Source organism: Rhea americana, unplaced genomic scaffold (genome assembly GCF_003343005.1).
Source record: "Rhea americana isolate MKP2758 unplaced genomic scaffold, rheAme1 scaffold_274, whole genome shotgun sequence".
NCBI lineage: Eukaryota > Metazoa > Chordata > Aves > Rheiformes > Rheidae > Rhea > Rhea americana.
The window spans coordinates 576803-598424 of NW_028186395.1; the positions used below are offsets into that span (position 1 = coordinate 576803).

At 41.5% G+C, this 21622-nt stretch overlaps 1 protein-coding gene across 1 annotated transcript; it reads left to right on the top strand.

The window, feature by feature from the left end:
- The first annotated feature begins 1048 nt into the window (after positions 1 to 1048).
- LOC146593958 (eosinophil peroxidase-like) lies at positions 1049 to 19968 on the top strand. The gene is made up of 12 exons (XM_085308401.1): positions 1049 to 1172; positions 4814 to 4907; positions 5781 to 5956; positions 7766 to 7889; positions 10639 to 10768; positions 11426 to 11626; positions 11757 to 12072; positions 13249 to 13409; positions 13829 to 14081; positions 15996 to 16166; positions 19017 to 19254; positions 19770 to 19968. Exons 1-12 carry the CDS (start codon positions 1064 to 1066, stop codon positions 19966 to 19968), a joined length of 2172 nt encoding a protein of 723 aa, XP_085164527.1. The 5' UTR covers positions 1049 to 1063.
- Positions 19969 to 21622: the final 1654 nt, after the last annotated feature.

The following is a 21622-nucleotide window of genomic DNA, read 5'->3' on the forward strand; positions in this document are numbered from 1 at the left end:
AGACATGGCAGGTGAGATCAGCGCCTTTTAATTTTATTTCTATATTTAAATGCTTTGATATTCGTGGTGAAGGTGTTGATGTGTTCTTGGATAAACCCAAGGAGATAAGGAGACAGAGTAGAGCTCTACAAGCTGGTGTTCCTTCATCTTTCCTTCTTCTCCAGGCATACATGAAATGCATTTATTTAAATAAGGGAGAGAAGAGAGTTTCTCTGTCTCATGTGGTGATACCCTGCAGTAAAAGATTACTAGGAATAAGCAACCTTAAATTCCTGACAATATGATTCAAAAATTTCCCACAGATTTCAAATAAAAGATAACCTGCTCCATTGTATGAAGCTCATGAGTTATTCCAACTGCCATCAGTATTTCCTATTCTAATCTGAGTCAATTAAAATATTGACTGAATGACTTTAAATATATTTAATTGCAACTTTCCAGTTGTTTTCTTTCAGGGAAGGCATTCTACCTCTGTATCAAACTATCTGTATCTATATCTGAGTTCAAATGATACAGAATTCTAGTGTTGGGGTGAAAAAGATTAGTGACAGGGAGTATGAAGAAAACTGATGAAGGCGATCAAAAGCTAGAGGTCCTGTGCTAGTCTTATAGCAGCTTGTTTAGATCAGCGTATAAATAAGAAGATAAAAAAGGTGGCAGACGGGACAGGATGACAGTAGACATATTGAGTCTAATCTCCTTATGCTAACCACCTGCAGTGGACCCTCCTTTCCTTCCAGTATATCAGGACACTGCCCTCTTCCAATCCACCTGCTTGACAGTCTTCATTAATGAAGGCTGAACTGTATTTCATTAATGAAGGCTGAACTGTATTTGGCTACGTCCTCCTTGGTAGTTATTTTGTCCAATTTACTGAATGCCCCACATGACAGGTATGGCCCGTGCCCTCCCAACACCTACAGCTTCTTCAGCCAAACTACAAACATGATCAGAAACAGTCTGTATTTTCTTCCTAGATCCTGAAAGAAGTGTTCAAACTGAACATAAACAGTCACTCTCTCTTGATGCTTCAGTGAAAGCTTGTTCATTCAGTTACAGCTAAATGAGAAGTCTTCTGTTGTGTTTCTCTCTAGGGACCAAATCAAGAATTACTTTCTTAGGATCCATCATCACCCTGAGCCTAGTCGGGGCACTGGACTCCTCATTAAATAGTAAGATTTCGTTTCTCCTGCTTCTGTTGCAGTTGTGATTAAAAGGGTGTAATATTGTGTGGAGGATTTGGTGCAGAATGTAGTCCGAGTTCTTAGTTAGATGTAGCTCAAAGACGAATTCGAAATATCCTGTAGATTTCCTCACCAAAAATGAAGTCAATGCCTAAGAAACTTGTCTATATTTGGTCGTCAAAGGGCATGATTTTCACTTTGTAACAGGGAGACCGAGACACAGGTCATGTATTTGGCTTCTCCTATGCGTGTTCTAAGTGTATGTCCCTTCTTACAGGGAAAAACAGTTTCGAAAGAAGGGCAAAAAGTAATCCTCTCAAAACCTCCCATAACCATGCAAGTCGGATCTGTGAAATGGATGATAAACTACTACTAGTATATGATCTTTTATTGTCCTGTAACTTTCAGTGGATTTCTGGTAGCTACATCAAACAATACAATATTAGGTCCACGTGAAAATATGCAACAAGTCCTATTCAGTATGGGTCCACTGAACTCACTGTATCACAGGCAAAGTGGCTTTAGGACATTCTGGACCAAAATGATTGTCACCTAGGGCCATGCATTATGCAGATGTGAGTGAATGAGATATAAGGATGTTGGCATTTACCCACATACTTGTGGGGAGGGTTCCCAGCATCAGTAAATAGGTGGATCTAGGATCAGGATGTTCCCACAGGGCTTCATTGTCATATCATCTCATTATGTTTACTTGTCATCTCCCACATTACATATGACTGTCACACAATCCATTGCCTGATTAGAAACCAGATGCTTTGTGTTCCGTAGACATGTGACATTCTATTTTTCTATGTATTTTGAAAATGAAGTTTCCACTGTTTTCACACCTGAGAAGCATTGTGCTCCTCAGTGGGATTACTTATACAACAAGCTTCTCTGTTCCACAAAAGTTTTCTGCAGAAACTTCTTTGAAAGTCTCAGCAGAAATGTGTAGCTTATTTCTGAGAACAAAGTTAATGGGGAGAAGGATGGTTCTTTTGTCACACTCAGGTCCTTTTTCCTCAGTTATGGTCTGACTCTTCAAGGAAAATGTTAGCATTGGCAAGATTGTTTTCTTCTATACTTTTTTGTAGGAAGAGATAAACTGTTTTATCTGACTATTAATATTGAACTTGCATGCATCGTGTTCATGTACATTTTGGCCCAAGAACTTAAAATTCAGTAACTTCAAATAAAAAAAAGGTGGATAATTGTAAGTAGAAATTTGACACAACTAACTTTACTAGCTTCAGAATGGAGACTGTAAAAAGGACATTGTGCAAGTGGCACCTGACATAAAAAGAGACTAGATATTTACATAATTTGTTCCAAATGCAGCTCCTCTAACCCACAGCATGCTCCAGAATAAAGGTCTTCAGAACAAAAGTCACAACAACAAGCCTTCATTTGCAGTAGATGGGACAGGACAGTGCCTAGAAGGGGAAGCTAGAGAAAATCAAATTAGAAAGCAAGCAGCAATTTTTACATCAGATACTCTTTCAAACAATTCATGCACAGAAATGAACATGCCATGGTTGTACAAGGCAACCACGTACAAGGGTTAATTTTCTCAAAGGTAGGCTTTAATGTAATGGAGAGCCTTGAGGCAGAAGCAATGGGGTGGGTTGTGTAGCTGTGCTGAAGGCCTGATCACCATACAGTGAATCAACAGAAGTATAACCATTAATTTTCTCTGCTTTGGGAGAACTGTAGGACAGGATGTAGCTGTTTCAACATCCTCTAATCTAGAGCTTTCTTCTGGCAGCAAAGGGCTCCAATACCCCTAAGTCACACTTGTGGTCATCCCAGGCCGGCAATCAGGCCAGGGTCTGTGGTGGGAAAAGTTGGGGCCAGGAACCTTGGAATCAGCTGCAAACTGACAACTAAGTAGGAGTAACAGCATCTTGCAAAGGGAACTGAGTGACCTATGCCTAAGGGCCTCAGGAGGACAATGTGAGATATGTTGAAATCCTGAAAGCCAATGAGTGGCTGAATAGAAAGCTAGGCCCCACTGAGACACCTGCACATATGTGAGAAGGGGATGTTACAAGTGCGTTTGTCTTCTTCCCAGGCAGATCTGAATTTTCTCTATACTAAATTTTGTTGTAGCAAGATCTAGCACTAGAGTTCACAAACTCTGTTGTCATATACACTTATAAAACCTTTTGCTAAAGCCACCCCAAAACTCTGGCAGACTTGTGGTCTTATTGTGAACTCTTAGAACCCAGTCTTGGGGAGAGTGACCTTTCCTCCAGGCTGCCAAGGTTCAGTGTTAGGGTCATATCATGCATGATCAGGTCTTACTAGTTCAGTCACACACAGGTGAAACAACTGCTGATTATTTTTAAATCCCAGCTGTAGCAAAATTTGCCTGTCCTTTTACACAAAGGAAACAATTAGATGAACATTAAGGGGCCTGATAGATAATGCCTGTCCTCTTTTCTCACTATTTTTCTTTAGCTAGTTTTCAGCTTTTTTTTTTTTTTGAGATCCAGGGCTTCTCTAATCACTCTCTGTTTACATCCATGTAGCCTCTTGTACTCACCCAATTCCCATTCTCTTTGTGAACCTTTTGGCCAATTTTTGTTGCATTTTGGAGCTCTCAAAGATAATTTCAGTTTTGTAAGATCTCTTATGTCATACATTTGCTCAGTTCCTTGTTGCACCTCCTGTTAACTGTTGCTGGAGCTCCTTCACCCTGTTCTCTTCTCCCATTCTTCACTAACATTCCTTGTGTTACATATTGTTGCTTTGATGGTAACTGGAAGACATGTTTTGCTGCTCCTGCCATACTAACTTGTCAGCTGCCCTCACAGCAACCTCTTTCTACCCCCTGTGGTGCCTGTCAGAAGGTTGGTGCACTGGGAGCAAGGGCCAGCTGAGAAAAACCTGGTGTGGACAAAGCAGAGTCATTGCCTGCCATGAGCTTCAGCACATCTAGCATGAGGTTCATCTTGCCTGCCTTGAGCATCTGCAATGTAGATGCCACACTCAGCTTGACCTCCCAGTGAAGAGGAGGAGATGCCTGAGAGAATGATTCTTCAGAGCTTGAACATAGCTAGATGGTGCTTGGAGTGCCCAGAAAGCCCAAAAACTAACTGAACTATCTGCATTTAAAGTTAAGTCAGGAAAATTTCCTGTAGTATTCAGCTACAGCTTCATACTACACATTTTTACCTCATCTGGGATAATGTAATGTGATTGCCTCCAATCTGCTTTGCTCAGTGTAGCAGCGACATTTAAGCTTGAAACAGCAAGGTAAAAAGCTCCAGCAAAGGCAGATGTTGGCTCATACATCCCTACATACTACTTTTCTTCCTAAAAGAGGCTTGCAAGGATGTGTACAAAGATCCTGGTACAAGAGCTTTATGAAGAAGTAAAGGCAGGACGATTAGGCAGAATTAGCCTTGTGGGAAAGGTGTAAGTCATCAAGATAACAAATCTAAATAGTACTCAGATACTCAGTCCAAATTTAGCCTTGGTTTTATGTGCTGCAAAATTTGTTCAAGATATTCAAAACATGATGTATGAAAAAACCCTCCTTTAGCTGTGCTCCTTTAGCTCCTGATGTACATCATAAAGTCTCCTTATGTTCTGCTGGTTTTGTTTGTTTGTTTGTTTTTGAGTAGGGTGCTCGAAAGTGCTCTCAGACTCATCTCTTTTGAGCAGCGTTAATGAAGCCAGGCAGCTGGTAAATGCAGCGTACTTACTTGCCCGAGAAAGGTGAGTCCATTTTGTATCAGGGGCTTAACATTTCAAGGAAATAAGAGAAAATATATTTCTTCTAGTTCCTAACAGATATTCATTACGGAGACACCTCTGTTCAAGGACTCTCCTTGAGGTAGTCAGATTCTTCTGCTCAGTCTTCCTGGCCTCTAGTGTTTTCTCTCAGCCTCAGGACCACCCTCCAGCCTGCAGCAGCTTGTACTGCTTATACTGCTGTTATATGAACCTCTTAGTAGTCTGCAGTGGTATGAGTAGGCTGAATACATGTTGAGTCCTCTCCCGGCTGCTGAAGTTCTACCTCTCTTGAAAAGGAGCAGAGTCATGGGCTCTGCTGTGTACATGAATACCCTGTCACAAATAAGCTTTAGTGGAACTCAGAAACTAGGTATCCCTCTGTTTATTGCCCCCAAAGGTTGGATACAGACAGCAAGCTGTTTTGGAGAGGAGTGTCTCTCTGCTTACCTTCTGGAATTTGTTTCATTCTGCAATAAAGATCCATGGGACCAGAAAGAGACGCAACATGATCGAGACTGTCTCTCTGTTCGTAGACCATATTTTGTGACATATTAAATGTAAAAAGTTATACAGTCACTGAATAAATCAGTTCTTCACATATTGTCCCAGCTTTGCACATAATTTACCAAGATTTATTGTGACAAGAACATAATGCAAACTGAAAATAAGGGATCACGATCATTTGTTTGCCAAAATTCAGCTAAGAATTGAATAGGTGTAAACTTGATGAGCAGCCAGCTTGTTGTTATAAGTGAGCAGAGTACTGATATTGTGTCTGAGTACATGACCCAGCCCAGCACAACAGAACAGGTCTGATTTTGAAGATGATACTTAATGGGACTCTTTTATGTTCAGCTCAAAGAAAAAAATAGAGGAAAAGGATGCCACACCAGCAGATTTCCTGAAGCACTTAAAAGAGCCAGTAGGAAGTACCAGATCTGCAGTCCGTGCTGCTGATTATTTGGAAACTACTGTGAAACTACTGAAAAGGAAGCTCCAGTTGTGTGGGAAGAGGGGATTCAATGTTACAGGTAATGTGCTTTAGACCAGAATATCTTGCATACAGCTAATAGCAGAAAAGGTATCAAAAAAAATGTCAGAGAGCAGCTCTTTCAAATGAATGGTGATAAAATCCCTTCACAATAAATGCCCCAGCTGTTTCTACTTGACCTTAAGGCCACAGGTGACCAGACTTTGCAAGTGGTGCAAAGATAAAGCACATCCAAAGGCAGACCCAAACTACCTCCTATTTTAATCATCTTTGGCAGTGCCTTTCTCATACCTCTGACTATAAAAACAGCCTAGGGCGAGAAGGCCAATCACAGAGATGCTAACAATAAGTGAACTAAATCTGGGGCAAAATGCCTTGAGTGCTGAGAGACTCTGGCTCCTGGGAATAAAAGCCCACCTTTGACTTCTGGTCCTCGCATCCAACTGTCCAGGGTGTCTTGCTTTGAGAGCTCCTGATTTTTTTTTTCCAGTCTAGTGGAATATTGTTGGTGATGGTGCTTCCCATTATTCTCCTGGAAGATTGTTCTATGCTATACCAGCTTCCCTTTCCCAGGGATTAGAACTGATCCACAAAGGGGTCTAGGCATCAAATTAACAATTCAAATCCGGATGCTGTACCTCCACAGTTCTGACTCAGCTCACATTTAGTGTTATTCTAGATGCCCCAGTTCTGCCAGTGCTAGAGAACAGAAGGGATTCACAGATTAGAGATTTCTAATCTATTTTGCCTGAATGTTTCTGAGATATCAATCAAAATGGGCTCTCCAAATCGTTCCTGTAGTGCTGACAGCACACCTTGTCTTCTTCCTGATAGATCAGTTGTTAAAGGAGTTAAAACAACTGAATATGACCTCCATGATTAGATCTAAATTCTGTCGCTTCTCAGGAGTGAGTATCAGCCACCAGGACACTCTGGGCTCAGTGCTCATCTACTGGAGCACAGACTGGAATGCAGCTCTTCCATACAATAGGCAGCAGCAGCAGCATCCCTGTCTACCCAGCTAACGTTGGTAATCTGCTGATGCAAAGCAGTTCCTATGCAAGGCTTCATTAAGAGCTGAGCGCTGTGACATTGTCCCTCACTCCTCAAACTCAGTGTCTGACTGCTTTTCTCATTGTTTCTCAAATCTCCACATCATCATTTTTTCTTGGGGCTGATTTATCTCAGCTGAAGTTAGCTACATGAGGGCTGTTTTAAATTGAACAGAATTTCCATGGAGAGGAAAGGGCACTTGCTGAAGGTGTTTTATCCCATAATCTTCAAGATTTGGTTGAGGGTAGGATGAACCCCCACTGGACTCTCCATGGATTGTGGCTGACAAGGTATAAGAGTAACTCTGGTTGAGCTAATCATCTGTGGCATATAGAGGGACAAAGAGACATAAATTATTTCAGAGAAACCAGTTACTGAATATCAGCTGGTACAGAGTGACTTTCTGTGTATATGCTCTTAATAGATCCTAGGTAACAAGTACCTGTAACAAAAGAGGAACAAGTGGAGACCTAGTCACCCTAAGATAGATGACTACATTTGATCAAATTAATCATGACCTGAACTCTGTCAGTGTAAAAAGCCCTGGGTATTCTCAGAGAAGATGTCAACTTCTGACACCCAGAGTTAGTGCATGAACCTTCTCCATTTATGCAATGTTACCAGAGAAAAGACCTTGAAATGGCGTTATACATTTGAAATCTCTCCAAAATTAGTATTATCTTGTGGGATTTTGTGATCGACTCATTCAGCATAGACCTGTTCTACTTTCCATGCCAAATTTCTCATGTTGCTGAGAGATGGAAAAGAGAAACATTGTTACTCATTTCTCTTGCAGACCTACTAGGCAGTCAACAGAAGGAAATGATTTCCAAAGAAACAGGCTGTTACTACCAGATTCATTCCATTAAATGCGAAGAAGATAGCATTTATCGGACCATTACTGGAGAGTGCAACAACCGGTAGGATTTGTCTACAGACAAAGAGAGTCTCCAGTCCGTGTATTGGCTCAGGGTAGATGTCTTTAGGTCATCTGCATAAGTTTCTTTCAACACGAGGGAAATGCTCATAATGTTCATTTCAGTGATGTCTATATAGTTGCTTCATTTCTACCTATGCCTGACATGAAAAAGAAATCTTTTCCATTAAACCTTCAGATTTGAACCCACTGGTTCTATGGGCTGCTTAGGCTGAAGGGAAGCTACATCTTGGAGTGGTAGAGATGAAAAGGAGAGGAAAGTAGATATTGGGGCTGTGGCTGTCAGAACGTGATTCTAACTCAGTCACTTAACTCAGCTTGAGGCCTCAGAAAATCACTCTTCTTTCCTCTATAATGTGGATAACATTGCTCAGCTGTGACTCAGGCAGACACTACGCTTTGAATCTGTTGAGTGTGTTGACAGTCAAATTTCAGATGGACTGAGTACAGGAGCAAGATTTTTAAAACATAGATCTCCTAGACATTGTAGATACAAATAATCTGTTTATTATACTCACTAAGCATCGTGACACATACAACTAGGTTTGGTGCATTGTTCATATGTTGCGTAATGCGAATGAAAATACATTTACAGTTCTCAACATATTTGTGTGGTTACACAAATGTACACTTTGTTGTGAAGTATAAGGATGGAAGTTGAATGAAGATTTTCATTCTTGGCTTTTCTAGTTCTGGCTAGTGTAATTCTGTGATCTGGAAAAAAAAAGAGTTCTTCAGCTTTTTGGGCATATCCTCACTCCTGGTTTGAACCTGGGAAAAAATGCTTATTTGCTTTTTAGTTTTTTTTTTTTTTTGACTAGAAAATGATGAAGTTTCTAGCCTGATACCTAGAAATGAAGGATTTCTCTTCTGCTCTTCCAGATTTGTTGATTTGTTGCCTTCTGTGGCATTCCAGACCCTAAGTGTGAGTGGGCTTGCATCATGTGTGACTGGTATGAAACAAAATGTACATGCAGAGCACAACCCTGCATTACAAATGCAAGATGCTCACACTCACCTTGCATGTGTTTTAGTCTGTACTTTTATGCACAATCTCCAGTACCTTCAGCACCCACAAGCACACCAGTGTCCATGTAGATAGTTAGGTTCAGGCTGGGGTTGTCCTCAGCCTTCTTAAATCAGCTAGCTGCCAGAGACAACCTGGCACTCAGAAAGGAGGCAGTTCTGTGAAACTTAAACATTTCTACAAGGCTCTCGCTCTGCTTGAGAAGCACACTATGAGTTAGTACCTAAGTATTTTGTTAAAATTTGCCTATAAGGACAGGCATAGCAATGAAAACAAGAATTGCGGCATTACTATACTCTTAATATTCCATGGCATTGCTTCAGCTATAATGTGCTAAATGTTCTAGGATACACTTTTATTTCACAGACCACTGCTATAAATTGTGAGCATAGCACCTCTTTCTTTTAATATAGACAGTTATCTAGCATTTACTGATGTAAGAATATATATACAGAAAATTGCTATGCAGTAGCTGATATTTAGTTACTGTTTTCTTCCAAATAACTTGTGTATATGTGTCCCTCTATATGCCATAGATCATTAGCTCAACCAGCATCACTGTTCTTCTGAACAAGTGATGCTGAGTTAACTGATGACATTTTTTAGAGTTTAGAATAGTGCAGAAATACTTAATAACCTACTTGCTTTCAAGCTTGCTTAGTTTACTGAAGTTAACCTTAAGTTTATTGGCTATGTGATTTCACAGAATGTTTGGGGAAAATATCTGATGTTTCATAGTTGCCTACTGGGAATTTGCTCTTAGTGCTTCTGCTTCAAGTCTTCTTACCAGAACAGTCCTATTACCCAAAGTCATCTGAAGAAACCTGCCTTCAAAATTGGTAGGCATGCAGGTGTGTTCAAGGGTGCACTCATATTGCAAATGAGCAAATTATATTAGAATGAACACTATCAACAGAACAATTTCAGATCCCTGAGTTCAAGAGGGACGTGGAAAAAGTGAAGAGACCTCAAAAGAGAGCTTCCAAGTTGCTCCAAGGCCTGGAGAACATGGCATCTGAGGAGGTGTGGAGGGAGCTGGGTTTGTTTAGTTTGGCAGTGAGGAGGCTGAGGGGAGATCTAGTTGCCGCCTCGTCTGTTTGAAGAGTAATTACAAAATGATGGAGTCAAAGCCTTTTCAGTAGCATGAAACAATATAGTAACAGGCAAAAGCTGCAGCTTGAGAGATCCACATGGGATGAGAGAAAAAATTCCTGAAGGGGCAGCCTTGTGAAGTGTTGCCACAGAGGTGGGGGACCTTGGAGGTTTTCAGGCTTCAGCTGGACAAAGCCATGGACACCGAGATCATTGGCGACAGTCCTGCTGTAAGGCTGGAAAACAAATCCCAGAGGTCCCTTCCAACAAGCACTTCCGTGAATCTTTGTGTGGAATCCCTGGAAACAGATGCAATAAGAAACAGAGATTTAAAATCCAAATAAAATTAATATAGTCACATAAAGACTCTTTCTTTAACCTCAGAAAAGTTGGTTTTTATCTGCAGTAATAATCTTGGTATTACTTTCTCAGTATTTTCTGGACAAAATGCATCAATCACCTCTGTTATGTAGGAATCAGACATAGTTTAAAGGGCTGAAAAACATTTGCATCTACAAACTTTTCATTTGTGAAATAATACAATAATTATTATGAAATAATTACTATTATTTCATAATAGTAATAATTATATGAAATAATTTCAATGTTCCAGAAAGCATTCTCATTTTGGAGCCTCCAACCACGCATTTGCTCGCTGGCTGCCTGCAGAATATGAAGATGGAGTGTCTGTTCCCAGAGGAGTAAGTGAAGGAAAGCTTTACAACGGATTTCCACTCCCTCTGGTGAGAATCATTATTTTTGCCCAAATAATAACAGTGAAAACTGCACTTATTGCATCCATTAGAAATGAAACAATGGCAGCATCCAGAGTTCAGGCTGGCTGATCCTTTTCTCTGATCTTTGTTGCTAACTTGGAATTTGTTTTCTGCGATTGATCTGTGGCTTTGGCTGATGTTTATCAGAGACAAAGCTGTGCAAAAATGTTGCAAACACTTCACAATACAAAATATGGGCAATATCATAACATCTTTTAAAATCCATCTCCCCAGGTTCTACGCAAAGCGTACTGTAATGTGCTCGGACACAAGAGGACTTCTTATATAAACAATAAGACGTGTATTTCTCAGCTGCTTTCTTGAATTTCTGGATGCATGCACATACACGAGTTTCAGGCACAAAAAAGGCCTCTCCTGAAACTTGACTTAGCTTAGTGGTTGCCAGATGTGGAGTCAAGCTGGAACAGCCAAAGGGTTGGAGCATATATATCACATCAGTTTAGACACAGTTGGGGCACGATGTATGTCTTTTTAATGCCAAAGATAACTCTTATGATCTATTTAAGATAGACTTATCCATGGCCTCACAGGAGGTCTTCTACTGAGAGACAAATTCATCTTGGTAAAGATAGTCAAACACATTTTCATTTTGATTTTCTGCAGGTTCGAAAAGTGTCAAATGAAATTGCTCGAACAGCCAACAATAACATCACTCATGATCGAGAGCTTTCTCTTGTCTTTATGCACTGGGGCCAGTGGATCACCCACGATATAGATTTAGCCCCTTTCAACAGTGCAGGAGTGAACCAGGAACTTCAGTGTGAGACTGACTGTGCCTTCAAGTCCCCTTGCTTCCCGATTAAGGTATCACAACTTTCATTCCACTCAATGCTACCTTAAAACACCCCCAAATACCTCAAAACACCTTAAAACTCGCTAAAAAATAACAGCTCACCACTTTCTCTTGGGCATTGCTTATGCTTGTTTGCTTTAGTTCCCCCCCGATGATCCACGGATGCAGAGACCAAATTCTTGTATGCCGTTCATCCAGTCCGCTTCCGTGTGCAATCCTAGGACATTTATTCGAGAGCAGATCAACGCAGTCAGCTCATTCCTTGATGCCAGCATGGTGTATGGCAGTGAACAGTCTGTGGCAAAGTGTATTCGAAATCAGACAAACCAGCTGGGTTTGATGGCGGTGAACCAGAATTTTACTGATGCAGGATTGGAATTATTGCCCTTTGAGAATAAAACAAAAAGTGTTTGTGTGTTCACAAACAAGAGCATGAACATCCCCTGTTTTAAAGCAGGTAAGGCACGTCTGTGGCACAGTTTTCCGATGTGAACCACAAAAATCTTTCTATGGCCTATAGAGTCTAAAAAGATCATTATAATCAAGTGAATATGAGTCATTGGAAGACACTGTGTTAGGCAGAATATAGTGAAAAATAGGAAAAATTTGAACAAGAATTGTTTAACTGAACATAAAAACAAACTTTTTTCCATTTTCCCAAAAGATTGTAGGAAGTCATCCCTCTTTTAAAAGCTATTTTCAAAAGTAGAAGAAATTTTCCATAGAAAAAACACCATTGTTTAGAACTTATAAATGTTTTTCTCACCTACATAGACTTCACCATTCAATTTTCAGCTCAGTGCTAACAGTTAACAGCTCTTTATCAATGCAGTTAATAACTGTCCCTCATACTACATTCTATATTTTTAATAGTTGAAAATATTCAAGCTACTTCAGAAGATAAGCCTAGAAATTTGAGTCTGAAATTTAAACAAATTTACAATTCAGAACAAAGAGTTTTTTTAAATGAGAAGTGCTCTAGCATGAGCAAGTCATTAAAAATTATTAGAAATGTAAAGCTTGCAAAGTCAATCATAAGAATATTGAGTGTATATCCTATTGCACATTATTGTCTTATTCCATGTGTAGGAGAAAACTTCATGCTGAATCAGCATCTGTGTTTCTTCCATCCTTCTCTGTCAGAGGGACTTCACTCCGTGCTGTCCTGCTTTATCTACAGCACATTCACAAATCTCTCAAAGGCATTTATAACATGGGTGAACTGAGACAAATTTTCAAAACCAAAATTTTATTCCTTTGCTGATACAAAGGAATATTGTTAAGCACCTTGATGTGCGTAAGAAGGGCAGGCATTAGATTTTCACAAAATGAGAAACTTGCAGCTGACTCATGAAAATATGCAATACATTTTAAATTGGCAAAAGCTCCTTTTCCAAAACAGCTAAATGGCTTGGAGAGAGAGAGAATGACCTGCCTGTGCTGGAAACAAATATCTGCCATTAATGGTTTCATACAGTGTGTTAAACCATACCTTGTGATGACCACTAGGCAGCTAAGCCACAAGCCTTATTACCAGTCATGCTATCAGATGTTACTTGTCTGTTCTAACATAAAAATTTGCTATTGAAATAAAAAACAGCTTACAAAATTCCTAAGATATTTTCATTTGTAGGTGATATACGGGTAGCTGAAAACCTGGGACTTTCTGCTTTGCACACTGTCTTTCTAAGAGAACACAATCGCCTGGTAAGAGAGCTGAGGAAATTAAATCCTCATTGGGATGGAGAAAAGCTTTACCAGGAGACTCGAAAGATCATAGGTGCTATGACCCAGGTACTGGTCACTGCTCATTTTTTATCATCCTCATGTTTAGCAATAATTTTCCTCCCTGAAAAGGAGGAATCATACTTTGCAAAACTGTTAGTGTTCTTTTACGGAGTCAAAAAACTTCTGAAAAAGGACAGTCCAATGAAGACAACACACTTCCCAAGGACTTTTGTGAAATTCATGTGTATTTTGTTCAGTAGATGTTAAGACGTTCCAGTTCAGCAGCTCTTCTTGTCACCTTCTGTAGTAACAGTCAGGATGGAAAGCATGGAAAATCATCTTTCTCTTTCTCAGATGCAAATGGCTGTCTTTCAGTATTTTTTAAATAATTATTTTACCCTCCACATTCATGTTCTGCATTTTGACTTTTGATGTCATTTCTGCTATAACTACTAATGAATAGCTCTGCCTATATGCTCTTTCAGATAATAACATACAGAGACTATCTTCCACTTCTGCTTGCAGAGGAGACTAGCAAGTGGATTCCGCCATACAGTGGCTACAATGAGACTGTGGATCCTACAGTGGCAAATGTTTTTTCCCTGGCTTTCCGGTTTGGTCATACTTCAGTACAGCCTTTTGTATCCCGTTTAGATGACAATTTTCAACCTTTAGGTTCACTCTCTCATATTCCTCTTCATGTGACTTTTTGTGCTTCCTGGAGAGTTATAATGGAAGGTAAGAACATGTGTCAGCCAGCAGTCCTGCTCTAGTCCTGAACCAGATCTTCAGATTGTGGTTAGCGGGTAAGACACAGAGACCTAGACTACAAAAACTTTTACAGCTCCATTTATTTAACTGGTCTCACCCAAATTACAGTGCCATTCAGCTTGGAAGATGTTCTTGGCATGTCTACCCAAGGGAAGGCAGACGAATTAATGATCTGCTAAATGTGAGACAGCAAGACAGAGTCCTGCAGGTACGAGCAGAATTGTCTCCAAACACAGGCTAGCAGCACTGGATCTGCGTTGTACCTAGGCAAAGAAGCCCTACCAAAAGTTGTGTGTTGTTACGCTCCAACTGTTCAATGTCCTCAAGCACAAACTCCTCAAAAAGAGCCACCTTAGTGGCAATAATTATTACATTCATCTTCTGAACATGCCAGTAAATAATTGGAAAATGTAGCAGAGTAAAGGTACTTCTCAGGCTGCTGCCTGTCTCTCAGTTCAGTGAGACCTGACAGTGTGTGCATCGTACATTTGCACAAACTTAGTGCAAATGCTCACATTATTCTTAGAAGCATCAACCTGAAGGCATCAAATGCCAGTTAATCAAAATTTAGATTAGTCTAAACCAGTTATTTCATATCACTGTGTGATTAATAGGCACTGCCAGAGGGTGACTCATCCGGTCTAACTGAGTTAAGACAGGATAATTGCTTTCCAGTGGTGACCATCTCACTTCATAACTCCAAAGGGATTTTCGACCCAGCGCTTACATAACTGACATCTGCAGTTATGATTCTTACCAAGGGAGATAAGTGCTGTCTCTTCCAAAATGAATAGTCTAACCAGTTCTGGAAAACACACCAAAATATACACATGCTTCCAGTTTTGCTTTGTTTTAGCAATTCTGTCATCTTAATGGCTATGAAAACAACATAGCCAAAAAGACATGAATTGATGTTATCATTGATTTAAAGTATTAATAAATAATTGTCAATTAATAGCTCATTCTAAACAAAATAATTGCAAAACATAAAGCTGAAACTGAACCCCATGCATCAGTAGGCACTGGGGACTGACTGGCTAAGGAGTAGTTCTGCAGAAAAGGACCTGCAGGTCTGGAAGACAAGAAGTTTGTTTAAACCTGGAGAAGGGACAGCTGCAAAGAGGTGAAGGGGAGAGAGGGGGAATCTAACTGCAGTCTACTCAGCTAATAGGGAGATTTATAGATAAGATAGAGCCAAACACTTCTCTGAGGTGTACAGAGAGGGAACAGACACAGTTGCAGCAATTCCTGCCAGACAGAAGAAAAAGAGTCCCTGGGAAAAGTGCTGAAAGACCTGGTGGGATCTCCATCCTCAGGCAAATTCAAAACTTGACTGAACAAACCCCTAATCAACCTATTCTAATTTTGAGACTAGTCCTGCTCTAGCAGAGCATTGGAGCAGGGTTTCCAGAGATCCTTTCCAACCTTAATTCTTCTATTATCCTAGGATTTAGGGTGAGAATTAAGCATTGCTGTCTAAACCAGGAATAAAAGTGTATAACATTTTTCTGTTGGAGTCTTGTGGTGGGAACTCTGGTCCTAGTTTGAAGCTGGACTTGATGAGTAGGTGACAGGGATTCTGCCTGTAAAAGCAAGGGACTGGATTCAGTGCCCAGAAGGTGTTGCTATTATTGTATCTGTTGCCCTTCGGGGAAATTTCACTCAAAATCTAATGATCATTATAATTACTCTATAGTCACCCTTCCTGAAGGTCTGAGCTGAAGTTGGCTCAGTCTTGTTTGGCTGAGCTATGTGAAATCCATAATGCTTAAAGTAGAAAGGACATACACTGCAGCACTGTTTCAGCAGCACAAAAGGGAGCATCAGATCTGGAATTAAGCACAAAAAGTCTGTGTCTTTTCTTGATTTGCAAAAACACAGGTGGCATTGACCCACTCCTACGAGGAATGATGGTTGATCATGCAAAACTGATGAAACAGAATCAATTGCTCGTTGAGGAACTCCAGAATCACCTTTTTGAGCAGACAGCAATAGTAGGTTTGGATCTAGCGGCCCTGAACTTGCAACGGGGAAGAGACCATGGTCTTCCAGGTAAAGAGATGAGTCCATAATTCCTGTGGACAACACTCCTTTTTCCTCAGCTATTTGAGGTAGCTCCAAGAATGTACTAAACTATTTTTCATACCAATGGGATGATTTGAGGGGGAAGGATCAGTGGACAGTTAGGCTCTGGGAAGAAGAGCTCTCTGTATTGTAAAGATCTTTTTCTGAGGGATTTAAGAAGATGACAAAGGGCTTGGAAAGCAAAGATGATAGTTGGTCTGATGTATTAAAGAATGGAGGAAGGAGTGGTGTATCGCAAAGCGAAAGTATGTGAGGTTTAAGTGATCCATTTGTAAAATGATCTTTTTGTTGAAGTATTTGAAATATTTATGTCAGATAAGATTGCATTTATGAACAGGAAAAAAATATTCATCAAAATATGGTATCAGGAAAGCTTAGATATGAATTTGACATTCTGAGATGAATCAGAAAAATTGTAACTTAGAGTAAGCACATAGAAAAACCTGATAGAATCAAGATATAACTTACACAAAAGGCATCAGAGAGCTCTGAATTGAAGATACAAGCCCAAGAAACCAAGCTCAGCTTTCACACAAACTAGGCAGAGCTTCTTGGCCCATCAAGGCTTGTTTTATGTCTTTACCCACAGGTATGATTGGCATCTTGCAGGGGAGTGCTCTTGGGTTAAGTACAAGCAAATGCTGCTATTTTCCAGGATTTTGATCCTAGAAATATAATTTCCACAGAAGTCTGGCAGGGGATATTAAGGACAACAAGAAGGGCTTCTTCAAATACATCAGCAGCAAGAGGAAGACTGGGGAAAATGTGGGTCCACTACTGAATGGGGCGGGGGCCCTGGTGACAGGGAATACAGAGAAGGCAGAGTTACTGAATGCCTTCTGTGCTTCAGTCTTCACTTCTAAGGGCAGCCCTCAAGAATCCCAGAGCCTGGATGTGAGGCAGAAAGTCTTGAGAAAAGAAGACTTTCCTTCGGTTGAAGAAGATAGGATTAGAGATCTTCTGGGTAGGCTAGACATCCACAAATCCATGGGCCCTGATGGTACGCACCCACGGGTACTGAGGGAGCTGGCAGGTGTTGTTGCCAGGCTGCTCTCCATCGTCTTTGAAAGGTCATGGAGAACAGGAGAGGTGCCTGAGGACTGGAAGAAAGCCAGTGTCACTCCAGTCTTGCAGAAGGGCAAGAAGGAGGACTCAGGCAACTACAGGCTGGTCAGCCTCACCTCCATCCCTGGAAAGGTGATGGAACAGCTCATTCTGGATGTCATCTCCAGACATCTGGAGGAAAAGAAAGTGATCAGGAGTAGTCAGCATGGATTCACCAAGGGGAAATCCTGCTTAACCAATCTGATAGCCTTCTATGATGGAATGACTGGCTGGGTAGATGAGGGGAGAGCAGTKGACATTGTGTCCCTTGACTTCAGCAAGGCTTTTGACGTTGTCTCCCATAATAACATCTTCTGAGATAAGCTCAGAAAGTGTGGGTTAGACGAGTGGACAGTGAAGTGCATTGAGACTTGGCTGAATGGCAGAACTCAGAGAGTTGTCACCAGTGGAGCAGAACCTAGTTGAAGGCCTGTGGCTAGTGGCTCCCCCCAGGGCTCAGTACTGGGTCCCATTCTGTTCAACTTCTTTATCAACAACCTGGATGAAGGGACAGAGTGCCTCCTCAACAAGTTTGCTGATGATACCAAGCTGGGAAGAGTAGCTGATACAGCTGAGGGCTGTGCTGCCATTCAGAGAGACCTGGACAGGCTGGAGAGCTGGACAGAGAGGAACCTCCTGAGGTTCAACAAAGGCAAGTGCAGAGTCCTTCAGCTAGGGAGAAATAACCCTAGGCACCAGTACAAGCTGGGGGCTGACCTTCTGGAGAGCAGCTCTGCAGAGAAGGACCTGGGAGTGCTGGTGGATGACAAGTTGACTATGAGGTAGCAATGTGCCCTCCTGGCCAGGAAGGCCAATGGTATTCTGGGCTGCATGAGGAAGAGTGTTGCCAGCAGGTCGAGGGAAGTGATCCTGCCCCTCCACTCAGCGCTGGGGAGGCCACATCTCAAGTACTGTGTCCAGTTCTGGGCTCCCGAGTACAAGAGAGACATGGAGCTACTGGAGAGAGATCCAGCATAGGGCTATGAAGACGATCAGAGGGCTGGAGCACCTGCCCTCTGAGGAACGGCTGTGAGAGCTGGGCCTGTTTAGCCTGGAGAAGACTGAGGGAGGATCTTATCAATGTCTACAAGTCCCTGAAGGGAGGGTGTCAAGGAGATGGGGACAAACTCTTTTCAGTCGTCCCATGTGACTGGAGAAGAGGCAGTGGGCAAAAATTGAACCACAGGAAGTTCCGCCTGAATGTGAGGAGGACTTTCTTCACTGTGCGAGTGACAGAGCACTGGAACAGGTTGCCCAGAGAGGTTGTGGAGTCTGCATCTCTGGAGATATTTAAGGCCCACCTGGATGCAACCCTGTTTAACATGCTGTAGGTGACCCTGCTAGAGTAGGGGGGTTGGACTAGATGATCTCCAGAGGTCCATTCCAACCTTACCCATTCTATGAGTCTGTGAAAACCATGTGAACTGGCATACTCAATCTTAGCACCAGATAGTTTTAACCTTTACAATGTACTGAACCCTCAATCTTATGTAAAGACAAACCAAATTGTTAGTTTAGTGTGTACATACAAAAAGGACTTTTGAAAACAGCATGTGTTGTGACTGTGTCCACCTAGACAGTGTCTCCCAGATCTTTTACTAACATGGGATGAAGCAGGCATTGCCCATGGGCCAAGAGGTCTGTTAAGCTCCTGAGTCTAGGCAGACAGTGGGGAGATAAGGGTCCTGATCGGTTACTGTTTTGCTTTTGCAGGTTATAATGCCTGGAGGCGCTTCTGTGGGCTGTCCCAACCTCAAAACGTGCATGAACTCTCTGAGGTGTTAGGCAATTCCAAGCTTGCCGAAAGGTTAATAGATCTGTATGGGACACCAGACAATATTGACCTCTGGATTGGGGCAATCACAGAGCCTTTTGTTCCCCAGGGCAGAGTTGGGCCTCTCCTGGCTTGCATCATTGGCACCCAATTCAGGAATCTTCGTGATGGGGACAGGTAGGCAGCTCTAAGAGCAAACTTCCATGGCAAAAAATGGTGATAATTTATATCACACATTGATCCAATTCACCTCCAATGCATCAGCAAGTACTCCCAGAAAGGCTCACACTTTGATTTTAGTCCCAGCTGCCAGCAGGTTCTATCTGCAGTCCCTGCTTACAGACTCTTTATGGTTGGGGAGTGCCAGCTCCATGCCATAGGTGATCTGCAGTTGTTCCTGCCTGATGTGACATTCGGTCTCAGGGTACTAGTAGGGAGGATCAGTCACTACTTCCTGTGTGAGGCTAGGTAAAAAGAGGTGGGTGCTCTGCTCTGCAGATGAGTGTGGAAAAATCCAGACCTGGCCCAGGTACCCTTGGAGACACTTTTTTTTGGATAGGTACATCTAGTGCTTCATGAGTCAATGCGGATCTGAGCAGGGATTTGCCATGGCCAGATTTCCATCGTGGCAAATAACCAGAAGCAAATGCCTTCAAAGCAATCATGAAATTCTTCTGAAAATACTTTTGCAGGTTCTGGTGGGAGAAACCAGGAATTTTCACTCTGCAGCAGCTGCATGCTCTGAGAAAAATCTCGCTGTCTAAGGTGATCTGTGACAATACTCGTATCAAAAAGATACCCAGGGACATGTTCAAGGTCAGCAGTTATCCTGAGAACTTTGTAGATTGCCATGAGATCAACGCACTCAACCTCTCATCCTGGAAAGATTAGCCTGTGAGTGATACGAAAGGTATGCAGTGGATTTTTCTTACTTGAGGCCTATAAAAATAAGACATGCCTCACAGGATCAGACTCTTCTGCACTTAGATAAATAAAAGAATTAAGGCTATTGTAGTGACTCTGCCCCCAAAACACTTTTGATTATTCATTCATCTCCATGCTCAGGTAGAGATGTCCCCAGCTAGTCCTATCTCAGACACCATCAGAGGCATTCACGTGCTACCAGCCTGGGCTCTTTGCCATCTATTGCTTTCATCATTCCTTAGTAACCTGTCCCTTTCTCATCAGAGAAAAATTCCAGGTAATCCAATCTGTTTTGTCCACTGTAAATGTGTGTTCCTCTGAGTTTTTTTTCTAAGTCAGCATAATCTGTCCCAAGACAATTAGATTTTTCTTCACAGGAAGAGTATCCACAAAGGAAGCAATCAGTATTAGTCTATCTGCTTCAAAGTCACTCACTGCTGGTCCAAGACCACACTTTCCCCTTGCCTTTCCTCAACCTTTAAAGCATCTTAAGGCATTTTGAGTTGTTTTAACACTGTATGGCCTGACTCCACAATACTGCAATCAGTGACTATGCCACATTCTGAAAGACGGTAAGACAGTGTTTATGTAGAAGAGAAGAGGAACTAGAACTATCTTTGTCCTCCTGCTGACATATTTTTGGCATGGGCTCTCCCAAATGGAAATGATGAAGACAGAACTGAGGCAGGCTTGGCTTGAGCAGAATGGATCTGACTGAACTTTTCCTTCTAGCAACCCATGTACAGATTATCACAATATATTAGGATCACCTGTGTCTTTCTTCAAGCCACAGGCTGGAAAACCTCTCCATGCAGTTCCTGTATTGAGTGTGATTGACTGTTTTTGAGACAGAGAATGGCTTTTAAGCAAGGCATGCTCCCACTTGATGGACTAAATTTTGGTGATTCTATCCCCTTCTTCAGGATTCTCTTCCAGTTGCCTCTCTCCTTCTCTCTAAACAATAGAGGTTTCCTGATTAGTTTTATTTACTTAACTTTATGGTCACTGAAATTTTCCGAGCCACTAGCTGTGGCCTTTCTTACCATCAGGCTGGAAAGGATCTGAACCATGTTTGCATCACTTAGCAACACTGCAATGCCAGGGTGTTAAACAGCAATTGCTGAAAGTTAAACATTCAAAGTGCCAAAAATTTCCCCCAAAAACACAAGTCTATCGGGCTTTCTGGCATTAGATCATTGAAGATACCTTTTGAAAAGACTAGAAGCATGGCAGTGTCTCAGAGCTAAAAGGATGAACAGGCAAATCTGGGTATCTGCCTCTGCATACCGGATGTTTAGGGAAACTAAGTACCTGTGACCAATGACTGTTTTAATATGTGAAATCAAGTAAAAATGTGAGGTGAACTACTGTGTCTAGGAAAGATTTTCTGCCTCTCAGTAGCCTTTTTTGCTTTATTGACAGTTTCTAATCTTATTCTTTGGACCAACACTGGGAACACCTAATGGTGCAGAGCTGCTCTTGGAGAACTGCTGCCTACATCACACTTACTCTGATTGCTGTCAGTTGAACCTCTTGCACATACTTTTCCTAGAAAGAAGCTCAAAACTGCATCTACTGTTCTATCTGCCATATTGTGATTTTTATTTCATTCATTTGCAAA